The sequence below is a fragment of the Meles meles genome, chromosome 13 (assembly GCF_922984935.1).
Source record: "Meles meles chromosome 13, mMelMel3.1 paternal haplotype, whole genome shotgun sequence".
Taxonomy (NCBI): Eukaryota; Metazoa; Chordata; class Mammalia; order Carnivora; family Mustelidae; genus Meles; species Meles meles.
Window position 1 is genome coordinate 60,115,197 of NC_060078.1, and position 15,793 is coordinate 60,130,989.

The window sequence follows — 15,793 nt, forward strand, 5'->3', positions numbered from 1 at the left end:
AAGAAGAAAATGAAAGGAACCTCAGAGGAAGTGCTAAGACCCAGACAGTGGGGACCTGAGATCTTCCTTCACCTGTCACAGCCCCCCCTCCCCTGTCACCTCTCTAAAGGTGGGACCTAGTGGGAGGGTCCGGACTGGGTTTGGGGATAGGGGTAAGATCCATACTTCAGTGGGTTTTGATGACCGCAGGCTTTCACCTTGCAGATAATGGGGTGAGCGGCGGTAAACTCTCACCGACAGAGCGGGCTCCCCCGGCCTTAATGAGATAATCAATACTTGTTCTCGGCTTAATTTCTATCTAATTGCTCTTTAACGACGCCGGATAATGGGCCGCCTCCTGCGAGGAGAGAGCTGGCTGGGAATCCGACCCGCCTCGGACTCCCGCCCCTCCTCCCCCGGGCGGGGTGCCCTCGCGCAGGTGGGCTGGGGGCGCCCGGGTCTTCCCGGGCGGGGCTGGAGCTCCCTCCCCCGGCCTCCTCGCCCCGCGCCACCACCTGCCTGCGGTGCTCTCGGACCCCCGCAGGGGGCGCTCCAGGCCTTGGCTGCGGGATTGCCCGCAGCGCGCCAGGTTCTGGGTTCGCGCGGTTCACCTGACCGAGCCACGGAACCGCGCGGTGCCCTCGCCCGCTGACGGCGCCTCGTCCCCCCTGCTACCCACCCCGCCAGGTAAGTCGCGGCTCAGCCCACGCGCCGAGGTGAAAGGCTTCGGAGCTAGTCCTTTCCTCTCGGTCCTTCTCCTGACCCTGCACTGCAGGGGGTTGGTGGCCCAGAGGCTTTAGGTAAATTGCTGCACCTAAGAAAGGCTTCAATCCTATTTTCCCCTGTGAGGTAACTGGGCTGCCTCCTGCGAAGGAACCTGCTTGATTACCACAGATCACTCAGACTAGGAAGGGAGAGGGGCCGGAAGGAAGACAGCACGGGTGGGACCCCTCAGCGCCATTGCTCCGAGGCTCACACCCCCCCAGCTTAGACACCCGCCAACCCCTCACCCCAAGCACCCACAGCCAGGAGAGCTTCTGCCAACAGCAGAGGCTGCGGTGTGAGCCATAAGCTCTCTCACCCTCTACCTGCCTGTCTCAGCGCAGGAGCATCTGGAAGTTCTCCCCAAGGTCTCTCAAGGGTCTTGTCCTCCCGGAACTCTGACGTGCCTCCCCCGCCCAGCCCCAGCTCATCTCTCTTGTCTTCTCTTGATACTCACCTTGACCTCAGGGGCCCAGATGCTATAACCCAGGATATGCCGCATCACCTCCCACCTCCTGGATTTCGGCTCACTGGGCACAAGCTCACCCGCATCTCTAGGGCTTGGCTCGGCATATGGGGCATTTACAGTCATAAACCAACCGCTGCAGTTCCGGCTCCAGGTGCCCTGAAGTTAGACTGACAAAAGGTGACAGCATCAGGATGGCGTGATGGCTAGAATCATGCCTGGGACCTAGGCAGCCCCAGATTCAAGTCTTGACTCTGTTGCTTTCTGGTCAGTGTGACAGTGGGCAAACTTACTGACCTTGGTGTTCTTACTTAAACACTAAGGTTAATAATCCTACCTTGCTAGGCTTTGTAGGTCTGAAACAAGCTCGTGTGTGTAAATTGCCAGCTACAGTGCCTGGCACATGGGAACCTTTGGCTAAGTGGTCGCTATTGCTGTTTTGTTGCAAGTGAGAGCCAAAGGACCATCTGGTTCAAGGATCAGAACTGCAAAGCAGGGGGCAGGCAGGAGTCTTTAAATGAGGGAAGTTGGTCCTGTCATCAGGAATGTGGGGAACGGGAGAGGCCAGCCACACGAAAAACAGCAGCCAGTGCTTATCCTCAATGGTTGCTGGATGGAACAAATTCCCCAGCTTTTTTTTTTTTTTTTTTTTTTTTTTTTGGCAGCACCAACAGCTTGATATTAGCTCTGACTTTTCTTACTCCAGGCTCATATTAAGAGCAGCTGGGAGTTCTCCCCCAAACCCCCCTGCTTCTCTGAACATCCTGGCCTGATGACTCTGACCTCCAAATTCTGGATTTCTATATAAAAACCCTCACTACAGAAATATTGGCAATTAGATAAAAACTCCAAAACACTGTGCCAAATACAACATGTCTGAAGGCTGAATCCACCCTCGTTTCTCAGAAGAAACTGAGGTTCAGATGGGTCGCAGCTGCTGGCAAAGCTGACTGGAAGCCTGGATTCAAAGTCAAAGGAAGAACTTTCATGAGGCCCTTCCTACCCTGTGGGGCCTTTTCAGCTGCACCCACTGCAGAGGCGGCCAGGGTTAGCCCCGGGCAGCTCCTGAGGCACAGGACCTGGGTCCTAGCGTCTTCGCTCTTGTGAGAAACCCGAATTCTTTAAAAAATGTTGTAGAGCGCAGTGTGACATTAAGTCAAGTCTTGGGACCCTGGAGATACCCACTTTGTTTAAAGAGCTATTTTCTACACATTTCTTGAGCCCAACTTCAGTGTGATTCTACTTAAAAAATTCCCCACTTTGGGGCACCTGGGTGGCTCAGTGGGTTAAAGCCTCTGCCTTCAGCTCAGGTCATGATCCCAGGGTCCTGGGATCGAGCCCCACGTCGGGCTCTCTGCTCAGCGGGGAGCCTTCTTCTCCCCCTCTCTCTGCCTGCTTCTCTGTCTACTTGTGATCTCTCTCTCTGTCAAATTAAAAAAATTTTTCCCCACTTTGGTCTCTCTCAGTGGGGACAGAGCCATCAGGAGGCTTGCTAGGCACAGTTCTTCTGATCGTCACCTCTTGGTACCTCTCCTCCTGTACCTTACTGTTGGGGAAAAGGGTAGAAAATGCACAAAGGCATTTGGGGGTTCATATGCCTGAGCATTTTGACATGTGAGGGCTTTTTTTTTTTTAAGATTTTATTTGTTTGTCAAAGAGAAAGAGCACAAGCTGGAGGAGCAACAGGCAGAGGGAGATGCAGTTTCCCCACCCAGCAAGGAGACCAATGTGAGACTCGATCCCAGGACCCAGGATTCATGATCTGAGCCAGAGGCAGATGTTTAATCGACTGAGTCACCCAGGCGTCCCGGCTTATGGGCTTCTGAACATGCTCAGAGGTTCATGCTGACCCTCGTGTTTGTTCTTCTTCTTCTTTTTTTTCTTTTAAAGATTTTATTTATTTATTTGACACACAGAGAGAGATCACAGGTAGGCAGAGAAAGAGGGGGGAAGCAGGCTCCCCACTGAGCAGAGAGCCTGATTCGGGACTCTATCTCAGGACCCTGAGATCATGACCTGAGCGGAAGGCAGAGGCTTAACCCACTGAGCCACCCAGGCGCCCCTCGTGTTTGTTCTTTATAGCCTTTTCTTTCCTCTTTTGCTTAAAAATTTTATTTATTTGAGAGAGAGCACACACATGAGAGAACATGAGCCAGGTGGGGGAGGGGCCGAGGCAGAGGGAGAAGCAGACTCCCCGCTGAGCAGGGAGCCCACCAGGCTCAATCCCAGGTCTGGATCCTGGGATCCTGACCTGACCCGAAGGCAAATACACAACTGGCTAAGCCACCAGGCGCCCCAGCCTATTCTAACATGTTTGTTCAGTTAGTGCTGAGTTGCCCGCACTGACCAGAGAGGACAGCTGTTCTCTGGTCAGGATTATCCTCACCATATTTTGATGCTTGCCTAGGGTCCAAGGTTCTCTATGTGGTGTGGTTCTTTAAAAGCTGAGTAGTTCCTGCCTAATAGTGCTCTTTGTCTTACCTCAGCCCTTGAGAAAACATCCCACCATTTCTGCCTCGGAGTTCTAAGCATACCTTTTCCAGATTCTTCCTTGGTTTCAGGGAAATAGCCAGTTCAGAGGGATCTTGGATGTTAACCTCTTGCCCAACTCCCCACAAAGCCATTACTGAACTGTTGGACCCTAAAAGCAAAGGTTGAGAGTGGGTTGTGAGCAAGGATACTGTCACAGACACATGTAGTTTGGAATCCGAGACCTTTTCCTGGTCATAGGGTCTTGATGGGGCTCCCAGACAAATGGCCTTTCCAGGAGCTGTCTTAGTTTTGTTTCCTCAGAAAGCACATCCTGAGACAAGGATTGAGTATAAGATGTTTATGTGGGAACCCTCCCAGAAAACAGAACGAGGGAGACAGAAGGGAGGGAAGGAAGGAAAGGCAAATAGTGCATCAGGCAGCGAGTTACCAGTGAGGGTAACCGGGGCTCAATCCCACTGAGCCACCTCGAAGACTGGACAGAACACACCTCAGAATTATCCCACTGGAAGGAAAGGAAGCAGAGGTATTTATCCTTCAACTCCTGGCCCTCATCGGACGTGGCTTGCTTTTGAGTAAACTCAGGCATTTTTAGCCTGCCCTGCTACCCAAGCTCACTCTAGGGGCCGGAGGCCTCCCTCAGGCAGAGGGACCCATGAGCTTGTACAGGAACCGTCTGCAGGTAAGCTTTGGTGTGGCCAAGGGTAAATGGCTGGGGCACTGACTGCGTCTGCTACAGGGGGAGACTGATGCTCCAGGATGGCCAGGCCTTGGCCATGACATTAATTCTTGTCGAGCATATCACTCAAGCAGAGTCAATAAAATGTTACCCTGTGATTTGATATATTGATTTTTTTTTTTTTCTGGTAGCCATAAGTATATGCAGGCAGAAGCTGTTTATGGCCTTCTTCCCTGGCGGCTTGGAAGAAAATATTAGAAGTGGATTCATCAGTTTGAACATACTGGTGTGACATTCAGGAGAGAAGTCTAGGGCAGAGATGGAAATCTGGGAATCATCTGGACCTAAACAATCATGGTAGAAGTAAGGAGGAATCACTGTAGAGATGCCAACAGAAAGCTATCTCATTGGCCTCGCTTACAGAAAATTGTCTTCAAGTAAAAAGTAAGGCGAGACTGAAGAGCCTGCCACTTCGGAGAACATCACTTGTCAACACCACATCATTCCTTCTGCGTGTGCCGTAATGAACAGTGGACCTCAACCCGTGACCCTGGAGCTCAAGCCTTGCCCACAGCTGCCCCAACAGGTAGATGCAGACTGTGAAAATATGTATTTAGCTTTCCTGACAGCTAACCTCCTTTCCCTTCAATGACATTTTTGTTAAAGATTTTATTTTTTAAGTAATCTCTACATCCATCGTGGGGTCAAACAACCCTGAGATCAAGAGCTGCACACTCCACTGACTGAGCCAGCCAGGCGCCCCTCCCTTCAATGACTTCTGATAGTAATTTAAAAAGCAACTTATTGGGGCACCTGGGTGGTTCAGTGGGTTAAAGCCTCTGCCTTCAGCTCAGGTCATGGTCCCAGGGTCCTGGAATCGAGCCCCGCATCGGGCTCTCTGCTCAGCGGGGAGCCTGCTTCCTCCTCTCCCTCTCTGCCTGCTTCTCTGCCTACTTGTGATCTCTGTCTGTCAAATAAATAAATAAAATCTTAAAAAATAAAAAAAAAATAAAAAGCAACTTATTGGCACCTCGGTGGTTCAGTTGGTTAAGCATTCAACTGGTGATTTTGGCTCAGGTCATGACCTCAGGGTTGTGGAATTGAGCCCCATACTGGGCTCAGTGGTAAGTCTGCTTGAGATTCTCTCTCTCCCTTTCCTTCTGCCCCTTTGTCCCACCCATCCAACCCCAAAATAAATAATCTGTTTAAAAAAATAGTATCGTAGCAATGTCCGTGTCTCGGTTCTGATAATCATACTATGGTTACATAAAATGTTATTACTGGGGTAGGATGGGTAAAGGGTACGTGGGAATTTTCTGTGCTATTTTTGGAACTTCTAGGCAAATATTAAATTATTTCAAAATAAAGTAAAAAAAAAAATCCAGGGAAGGAATCCTTGTGGACTGGCCATCTTAGAATCTTAAGCTCTAAAATATTTACTTAATGGCTAAAATTTAAAAGACTGACAATACCAAGTGTTGGCAAGGATGTGGCACATTGGGAGCTCTCATTAATTGCTGGGGACTGTGTAACTTGATAGAGTCACTTTGGAAAAATGGTTTGGTAATAACTACTAATGTTGAATGCATGTATATCACAGGATGCAGCAATTCCATTCCTAGATATATTGCAATTTCCTTAGGAGTCAAAGTCAGGTAAAATTAAAATGTAGCGTTAGAAATCATTGTCTAGGGACGCCTGGGTGGCTCAGTGGGTTAAAGCCTCTGCCTTCGGCTCAGGTCATGATCTCAGGGTCCTGGGATTGAGCCCCACATCGGGCTCTCTGCTCAGCGGGGAGTCTGCTTCCTCCTCTCTCTCTGCCTGCCTCTCTGACTACTTGCGATCTCTCTCTCTCTCTGTCAAATAAATAAATAAATAAATTTTTAAAAAAAGTTTAAAAAAAAGAAATCATTGTCTAGGGGGGAAAGGAGGGATTAATGGTTGTGATGGGACATGACGGTGGTTTCTAGAAGTTAACAATGTTCTATTTCTTGATCCGGATGGTGATCACATGAGTATTTATTTTGTAATAATTAATTAAACTATATCTTTATTTCATGCACTTTTCTGTTATACTTCAAAATGGGGGGGGGTGATTAAAAAGAGAACAAGAAGTGTAGAAAGAGTCTAAATGATTTAAACTTCCTAAATTTATTGATACATAAGATGGCCAAGTCATCAGGTCAGATGGAGCTACATTCTCCATTTCAAAGGTGGGTGGGACACTGTGGGGTGGGGTGGGGAGAGTTGCCTCTTTGGATATAGGAAAAGTAAATTAAAGAAATTTTCACCTGATCTTTCTCTGCATGTCTTGAAGCTCATTTAATCTGACTTAATGCCTTTAGCTATTCCAGACAGCCAGTCTCCTGGGTATTCCAGCTTTGTTTGGTAACATTATTTGTAGATGAATTATGTTTCTCTTTCCACCTGGCTGTCCCATGTTTCTAAATTTATCTCAGCAACCTAATTTACCTATAAAAATAGTCTCTACTTTTTTATTATGGAAAATAATTTTACAAAACAAAGGAATAGTGAGCATTATACACAACCATTTGCCTCATTTCAAGTTGTCTTTGGGTTACTTTTTAAAAAAAGATTCTATATATTTATTATTTTTAAAAAAGATTTAATTTATTTATTTGACAGAGACACGGTGAGAGAGGAGCACATGCAGGGGGAATGGGAGAGGGAGAAGCAGGTCTTCCGCCGAGCAAAGAGAGCCCCATGCAGGGCTCCACCCCAGGGTCCCAGGATCATGACTGAGTCGAAGGTAGACGCCCAATGGCTGAGCCACCCAGGTGCCCCTATTTACTTAATTTTTTTTTTGAGAGTGAACATGAGCCAGGAGGGCGGGGTGGCAAGCAGGGGCAGAGGGGAAGGGAGAGGGACAAGTGGACTCCCTGCCAAGCTGGCTAGATCACAGGGCTCTGGGATTATGACCTGAGCCAAAGTCAGACTCTTAACTGAGCCTCCAAGACACCCCTGTCTTCACGTGTTTATTGAAGATATATATGATAAACAGTATCCATATACTTATCCTTTTCACTTAACCTTATCTTCCTATACGTATTTTTCACTTTGACTAAGTTCACCTATAGTAGGTATTGACAAGCTATTTATCTTAATTATCTATGTTGAGCCTTTTTTGACTTAAATGATTCTAATGTTCACAGGAAGCACAATACCTCTGTATCCATCTCTAATGGGTCAGTTTGGACCATTTGTTTCATTTCTGCTTCTTCATCAAAATTGCAACCCCACTATTTTTACCAGCTGTGTCAAAACAGTGTTCATGAAGCAACAGGTTAGAATGTGGGGTTCTCCCAAGTAATTTCTAAAAAGATTTTATTTATTTATTTGACACAGAGAGAGAGCATGCACACGCAGGGGGAGCAGCAGGCAGAGTGGGAGGGAGAAGCAGGCTCCCTGCTCTGCAGGGAACCCAAAGCAGGGCTCGATCCCAGGACCCTGGGATCATAACCTGGGCCTCAGCCACCCAGGCGCCCCCTTCCCAAGTAATTTCTTACAAGATACACACTGATCCTTTACACCTTGTTTCATCTTATGCTGTTCATCTGTGTAAGACCCATTTCATTCTGTCATTATACTTAACGATTATTTCATGGGTCAGTGGCTGAAAGAAAATGAAGATATGATAGCCTGTGAAGTACAGGCTATGATTCACAGCGGAAAGCAAACTACATTCTAGATGTCATTCTCTCTCTCCAGTCCAGGCATCTACAGTCAAGGGTGGGGAGGAGAAGAGGCAGGACTATCTGTTCTTCAAGAAATTGTAACTTCACTCTCCTCCTCTGAATCTAGTCTCTCATCTGGCTGCAAAGATGGGGCCACCTGGCTCCTTTCCTTGTAATACTCACATTATCTAAACTAGAGAATCCTTTTCTTGTGGCCCAACAGTTTTGCATGACCCAAACTGAGCCAACATTTTCAAAGTATGGATATGCAGTAATTGTATGGGAATAGATGTTACTGAATGTGTTTTGCAGTCTGAATCTATGTCAGATAATGGGGGTCTGGGAACATATCTAGACTTTCAAATTGTCTTCTGTAAAAAAAAAAAATCCCTTCTAAAAATATTCTTACAATATGTGGTGTTTTTACATATTTAAAAAATGTTTTTACAATATGTAAAAATAATTTACATTTCCTTAATAAAAGCAGATCTGTATAGTCCACATCTTCGGTGCCTACTGTGTGCACGGTCATGTTATTGTCACCAACAGCAAGCCCACCAGAGGGCGCTCGTTCCCCGTCTATCTAGCCTTCAATCAGAGACTCAGAAAATCCAAATTAAACTTGACTTTCACACACAGGAAGTCTTTCATATTTAATCCACACAAATATTTACCGAGAATTTACTGTGCTGCCAGGTGCAGGGCTATGTGCACAGGATACAGTGAAGAATTAGGCACGATCCCTAATACCAAACACTTAGCAGCGAAGACTCAAAAGTAAACAACCAGGTACAATTAAGTAGGGTAAGTGAAGAGTTTCTAGGTCTGGGGAGTTGTTTATTTGTCTTTTAAGATTTTATTTACTTATTTGACAGAGAGAGACACCGAGAGAGGGAACACAAGCAGGGGGAGTGGGAGAGGGAGAAGCAGGCTCCCCGGTGAGCAGGGAGCCCAACAATGGGTCTCGATCCCCATGGATAGTGACCTGAGCCGAAGGCTGACGCTTAAGGACTGAGCCACCCAAGCGCCCCTGAGTTTGTAGTTTAAATACTGGCTCCAAGTCTTAGAAGCCGGTAACAATTCCATTTTGAGAGCCCCAACAGCTTCTGCTGGGTACACTGGGAGTGCTCTCCACCCTCAAGGCATTTTGTAATTCAGAGCCACAGACCAGCTTGAGCGGCTCCATCAGTCAGCTCCGCAATTTCATGTCCCTTCCTACCCCCTCCCTCGTTTTATTTTTCGGGCTTCCTGCAGTTCCCTTACAGTCCACTTCTGCTCTAGGTCAACAGTTGCAGTTGGACCCAGGGCCTAGGACAAGGGATTACCCACAAAGATCAGCAACCGCTGGCTCCGCCCACTCTTTTTTCCGGTTTGAAACCCGCGGGCCTTTCCTGCTTTGAATTCCTAGACTTCCTGTTCTGATTCTCGCGACAGTTTCGAGGCATCGCGTGAAGTGTGCTCCCTGTTCTGGAGTTTTGGAGATGGGGGTACTGTTTCTCTGCTTTCGCCCACCTCGTCAGAGCCCCCACCCCCACCCCGGCCAGGAGTGACCTGCATATGGCTAGGGAACCCCTAAGTGAAAGGGCTTGGCGGAGTTCAGGTCCAGAGGGAGAGTCCTGAGCCGCATCCGGGAGTTTTGACTCTCCAGGCCTCCAATACGCATGCGGAGCCGATCCCCCTGGGTGGTGTGGAGGCCGTCGCCCGCCTTGAACTTGGGGGCTGGTGAGGAGGCCCAGGCCCAGGTCCAGGCCGCTAGGCCGGGGGCCAGGTTCTTCTGGGACGAGTAAATGCCGTCTAAATACCGTCACCTCCCGACTGCAAAGCTCAGTTTGAGCTCCTTGCAAACTGGACTGCAGCGCGGCTTCTGTAAGCCGCTTGGGGCAGGCTAGGGCGGGGCCTGGCAGACCCCCGGTAAGGCGGGCGGGCCTCCAGGAAGGCTCTCCTCCCCACCCCCAGCCCAGAATGCCACGGTGGCGCTGGTGGCGACCGTGAGACCGAAGGCCTCCAGCCTTGGCTGCATTGCAAATGTAACCTGTAATCCCGACCCGGAGCGAGGTCCGCGCGGGAGGCGCCCCGCCCACCTCTCCCTGCGGCTGCTGGTCAGCTGGGACCTCTATAATCAGTCGCGCTGAAGCACCTGCCGGATGTGGGGAGGGAGGAGGAGGCCAGTTGTGGGGCGGCAGATGGAAGCGCCAAGTCTCTGGTCAGCGCCTTAGTAGGGAAGCTGGATGGGCAAGCCTGCAGTAGCCCCTGGGGAAGCCGGCCCTGGGCTGCGGGGCGACTACGTTGGTTGGCCCTGCCTTCCAGGAGCGCCCAACTTGGCAGCAGAGCTCCTACTGCCTCCCTATTATGCAGCTGCTCTGGCAGACCCCAGGGACTGTAAAGTCCGATGGGACAAGCCCTCCACCTTCACTCAACCCTTTCAGCTTCCCAGCCACCCCCATATCCCCTACTCCCAACCCCCACCCCACTCTGCCCCTTGTCTTCTCTCCCAGCTTCGGTGTCTGGTTACGGCTCCTCACTTCTCACTGTGACTTTGGCTCAGCTAGGGGAAGTGGCCCAGGAGGGTCCCGTGCGGCTGCATGAAATTGGCAGCTTCAGAACTGGAGGGAGGGGGCTGAGTGCGACGTCGAGAGGCGGGGAGAGGGGCGGAGGAGGTGCTCTCTGAGTCCAAGTCCGTGGACTCTCTCAGAGATCCTCAAGCCAGAGCAGAGGTGGCTGACAGGCCCAGCGGATTGTTGGCCTCTGCTTTCTTTCCACCGCCTTCTTTTTCCCACCGGAGACTGGGCTGTTCTGAAGGGCTTAGTCCTGGACACTAGGTGAGCGCTCTGGGCCCGGGGGCATTACTTCTTCCCCATTCCCACCCTTATTAACAACTCCTTAGTTCTGGGGCCATCAGTTAATCATCCTCCTCTAGGGCAGGAAGCTTCAGAGCTGGATGGTCTGTGGTGCTGCCGCTGGGGTGTGTGTATGTGCGCGTGCGCGCTGGTGCTTGAGTTTTATTACCCGTTCTTCTCACCTCTCCCCAACCCCAGAAACACAGTCCAGTCAATCACTGGATGGCTCCTAGAGAGTCTCCAGGCATCTGTGTGGAGGGTCTGCTGGACGCCAAGACAGCAGGGGAGGGGGCAGTGTGCTTGGGTCAAACTTTGGTATAAGGAACAGTGAGGTCGCTTCTGACCTCCTGACCTGGCTTCCCTCCCTGGCAGGGTGCCACGAACGCGCTGATGCCCGGAGTGCTCGCAGGGCTTCCAGCTAACCATGCCGCAGCCGCCCGCAGCTGCCCCGGCGCCGCCCTCGCTGCTCCTGCTGCTGCTGCTGCTGCTGCGGACGCCGCCCCCGACAGGCGCCCGGCCGTCCCCAGGCCCCGATTACCTGCGGCGCGGCTGGCTGCGACTGCTGGCCGAGGGCGAGAGCTGCGCTCCCTGTCGGCCAGAAGAGTGCGCCGAGCCGCGGGGCTGCCTTGCCGGCCGGGTGCGCGACGTGTGCGGCTGCTGTTGGGAATGCGCCAATCTCGAGGGCCAGCTCTGCGACCTGGACCCCAGCGCCCACTTCTACGGGCGCTGTGGCGAGCAGCTTGAGTGCCGGTTGGACGCGGGCGGCGACCTGAGCCGCGGAGAGGTGCCGGAGCCTCTGTGTGTCTGCCGCTCGCAGCGCCCGCTCTGCGGGTCGGACGGCCGCACCTACGCGCAGATCTGCCGCCTGCAGGAGGCGGCCCGCGCTCGGCCTGACGCCAACCTCACGCTGGCGCACCCGGGGCCCTGCGAATCGGGTACGCACGGCCCGCGGACCCTACCCCCGGCACTTGGGGCACTCCAGGCACCCGAGGCATTGCTCCCCGACCTGCTACTGAATTGGTCTCTGGCCAGCGGAGCGAAAAAGATGAGGCTGCGGAGTTCTCGAGTCCAGTATAAGCCCGCTCTCCCGGCTGGTCCGCAGAGACCAGCACCTTCAGGGGCTGAGCTCTGTCCGCACGCTGTGTGCCCCTCTGAGGCGCGTGGAAGCCCCAGACCCGGCCGGCAGGGACCCACCCTCAGAGGGAGCAGGCACAGAGCCAATAACTGGTCTCAAAACCGGGAGAGCAAAGACTCCCAGTCTGCCCAGACCGCTGGGGCCCAGGCAGTGACACTTGGGTTCCAGAGAGATGCAATCCGGTTTCTCTTGGGCGCATTCCGATTTCGTAGAGCAAGCTGTTCGCCCAGTCTCCCCACCTCCCTTCTGTTTCTTCTGTGCCTTACGATTAGTGAAGGAGGGGGCTCTTCCAGCTCCTCGCTCCTACCCCCGGAGGCTGAGGGCCATTCAGGCCTCAGGTTTCCTTTGGCAGCGTTAGTCACTTTCACTTCCTGAGCCCCTTTGAGGGATCTGGCCTGGCTGGGGCTGCCAGGAAAACAAACACCGGCGGGGTCCCAAGACTTTACCCCATAACTGCAGGCTTTCTGCCCGCTGCCCAGATCTGGTTTCAGGTTCTCTGCATATCCCACGTGGGACTCCCCCCTCCCCTGCCTCCTTCCCTGGTCCCAGAGTGGGGGGGGGGGGCGGGAAGGGCTGCTTCTGGGGTCTTTGGCAACTGGATCTGGTTAGGAAGGGGAGGGTAGAGGGAGGTGTTGGTTACAAGTGCGGCAGGATAGGGGCCTCTAGGGTGGAATGAGGACTGGGAGAGATCAGGGATGGAGTGTGGCTGCTGAGCTGCGGCATCCTGTCTGCTTGTACCTCACCATTTCAGAGTTTATACCTTGCGTGTACCTGTACTTACATTTACATGTACCCGTGTGTACTGATCAAGTCACGTGTATGGGTGTGTGTTTACCTCTGCGTTGACTGTCTTCCCCCACAAACACATCCATGATGGTTCATACACAGCCTGCTTCTGGGGTCAGATGTGCCCATTCTCAGGCCTCCCATCTCCGTCCCCAGAGCCCCAGATCGTGTTGCACCCCTATGACGTTTGGAACGTGACGGGGCAGGATGTGATCTTTGGCTGCGAGGTGTTTGCCTACCCCATGGCATCCATCGAGTGGAGGAAGGACGGCTTGGATGTTCAGCTACCAGGGGATGACCCCCACATCTCAGTGCAGGTAGGAGAAGGAGTCGAGACCTCCTCTGAGCAGCCCAGGGTCCTCTAGAAGGGCCCTGCTGACCCTGCCTCTGGCTCCAGTTCAGGGGTGGACCCCAGAGGTTTGAGGTGACAGGGTGGCTGCAGATCCAGGCTGTGCGCCCCAGCGATGAAGGTATCTACCGCTGCCTGGCCCGCAACGCCCTGGGCCAGGTCGAGGCCCCAGCTAGCCTGACAGTGCTTACACCAGGTAAGGGTGAGCCCTGGGCTCTGGGGACTGGGGGAGGAGGGGTGGTGCTGGTGGTGGATTGAGGCCCTTGAATGTGTGTCTGTGTGCCTATGTGCATGTGGGTTCAGAGGCATGTATGGCTTCACTGACAGCCCCTTTCCTCTTCTCTCTCCTTTGCCCACATGTGTTTGCAGACCAGCTGAACTCCACAGGCATCCCCCATCTGCCATCCCTGCGTCTGATTCCTGGGGAGGAGGCTGAGAGTGAAGAGGGCGAGGATTACTACTAGGTCTGCAGCCCCGGCCTGTGGGGGTGTGTGAGTGGGGAGCAGCGTATTCATCCCTGCTCTTGAAAAGACTTGGAAGGGGGAGCAGGGCCCTTTCATTGCTTTAGTGCCCTTAATAGGGGGAGCACGGTGGTAGTTAAGTAGGGAGACAAAAGTTGGCAGAGGGTAGGGAGAGAGGCAGACGCTAGGGGAAGTGGGAAGCAAAGAGGCCCATGGAGGAGGTGCCCTGGCCAGGACAGCCTCCAGCATAGACCAGCCAGGCAGAAGACAGCAGCTGCCTCCTAGTCCCTAGGCTGGGTGGGAGTATCAGGGAAAGGGGTTGCAGAGGAAACACAAAGAGGCAACCAGGATCCTCCACTTCTTCCTGACAGCCTTCCCTCCAGCCCTCTTCAGCCAGTCTTCTGAACTACCCTTTGCCACAACTCCTACTGTTATTTTTCTAGTCCCTAACCTTTGCCTAGCCTCAGTTTTCCCTTCCTCAAAACTCACCTTCTAGAAATTTCCCCCGTCACCTAAGTTCTAATTGCACTTACTATCAGCAGTCCTCTTTGCTGTTGACCATTCTGTGGTCTGGAAAAGCATAATGGAGCACGGTTTAGGCTAGTGCATTAAGATGGGCATTTGGTCATGTCTAACTTCTGTCCTTCTGGAAAATTCGAGGCCAGGACCATATGTTATACCACTCTGTATTGGACACTGCCTAGCACAGGACTAGGCACAGTAGGCATGCAATAAAGATTTATGAACAAACTGAGACACAGATGCACAGGTGTTTCGTGCAGGTGTGCACACGGAGACCACATTTCCGTGGGAGCCTTCCCATGGGAGTAGGACACTGGCTTCCAGAAGTTGCTCCCTAGGCATGTGCCTGTGGGATGTAGAGAGGGAGCTTGGGGCGGCAGGGTTGGGGGGGGGGCTGCCCTACCCTCTAGGGAGCAAGTCTGAAGACACGTGCTTGAAGGGAGGGTGTTCTCCCCATCTGCACTCCATTGGGGCTGGCCTGCCCCTGCAGGTGGGGAACCAGATCCATGTGGGTAGGGCCCCAGGGTAAAAGCACAAACTGGATGAAGGAGGGGAGCAGCTTGGCGACCAGCGTGGGCTGCACCCTAGGTTTCCCCTAGGAATCCACCCATTTTCTTGCTGAAACCAAAGTCAGGTAAGCCAGTTTCCTTATCTGCCAACTGTGACCTGTCCTACCTGGTTGGGGGTCACTCCGCACATCTCCCTCCACACTCACTGTACGTGGCCTAGGTGAGGAGGCCCAGTGTTTATTGGCTGAGTGAAGCAGAAAGTGAAAACTTGAGTTCGGAAGGCCAAGACCCTGTGTGTGGATGGCGACAGTCTCCTACGCGCGCGGCCCCGCCCGGAGTCTGGCGCCACCACCGGAGAGATCCCAGTTGGCTCAGTGTCTGAGCTTGTCCTCTGCGGCCCAAGGCAAGCAGCACGGGCTCTTGGGAAGGGCGTGGCCCAGAATCCCCACCCGAGAGCTCGGCCGTCCCTCCCGCGGGACCGCAGGGCTCCTCCGCAGGCTAAGCGAGGGGGCAGCTGGCGGTGACTAGTCTGTCTAGAGCCTGGCGGCCCCAGGAACTGCACTCCACAGCTCGAGCGGGTTTGAGACTTGGGGTGAATTCCAAGACGACCGTGGAAGGAGGAGTGGGGATGTGAGCGGTGTGCCGGGGAGAGGGGGTCATGTTGCTTGGCGTCCGGACCAGAAGGCGGTCTCCTCAGCACTGAAAGGGGGGGCGTGGTGTGGGTGGTCCGACCCTGTCTAGTTCTTGGCGGGGACTCCCGCCCAGTCGTGCTCGAAGGCGCCCCCTGGCGGGCCTATTGCTACTACCGTGCCTACCTGCAGAGCGGAGGCTCCACCCGACCCAAGGGGGTCACAGGCACCCCGTCAGTCTGTACTCCTTGGTCGCTTTTGCAGACTTCATAGAGTATTCAAGTGCAGGCTTCTTACGGCCTCAGTTTCCCTCTCCCAGCCCTGCTGGTTCAGGCCCCACAGCCGGGAATAGAAGGAATCCCTGCTGCTCCACACCCCCGCCTCCTCCCCGCCTCTGCTCCGCAGACGGGCTTTAATAACATCGCTGGAAAGTGACACGCGATTTATTATTAAAGTAATGCGGGGACGGGAAAGGTTTAATAAACGCGCTGCGA

General features: G+C 52.8%; 1 protein-coding gene across 1 annotated transcript; it reads left to right on the forward strand.

Annotated features, from left to right (window-relative positions):
* The first annotated feature begins 9,540 nt into the window (after positions 1–9,540).
* KAZALD1 (Kazal type serine peptidase inhibitor domain 1) lies at positions 9,541–14,370 on the forward strand. The gene is made up of 6 exons (XM_046026263.1): positions 9,541–9,558; positions 10,764–10,890; positions 11,281–11,843; positions 12,986–13,146; positions 13,227–13,374; positions 13,548–14,370. Exons 3-6 carry the CDS (start codon positions 11,333–11,335, stop codon positions 13,640–13,642), a joined length of 915 nt encoding a protein of 304 aa, XP_045882219.1. The 5' UTR covers positions 9,541–9,558; positions 10,764–10,890; positions 11,281–11,332; the 3' UTR covers positions 13,643–14,370.
* Positions 14,371–15,793: the final 1,423 nt, after the last annotated feature.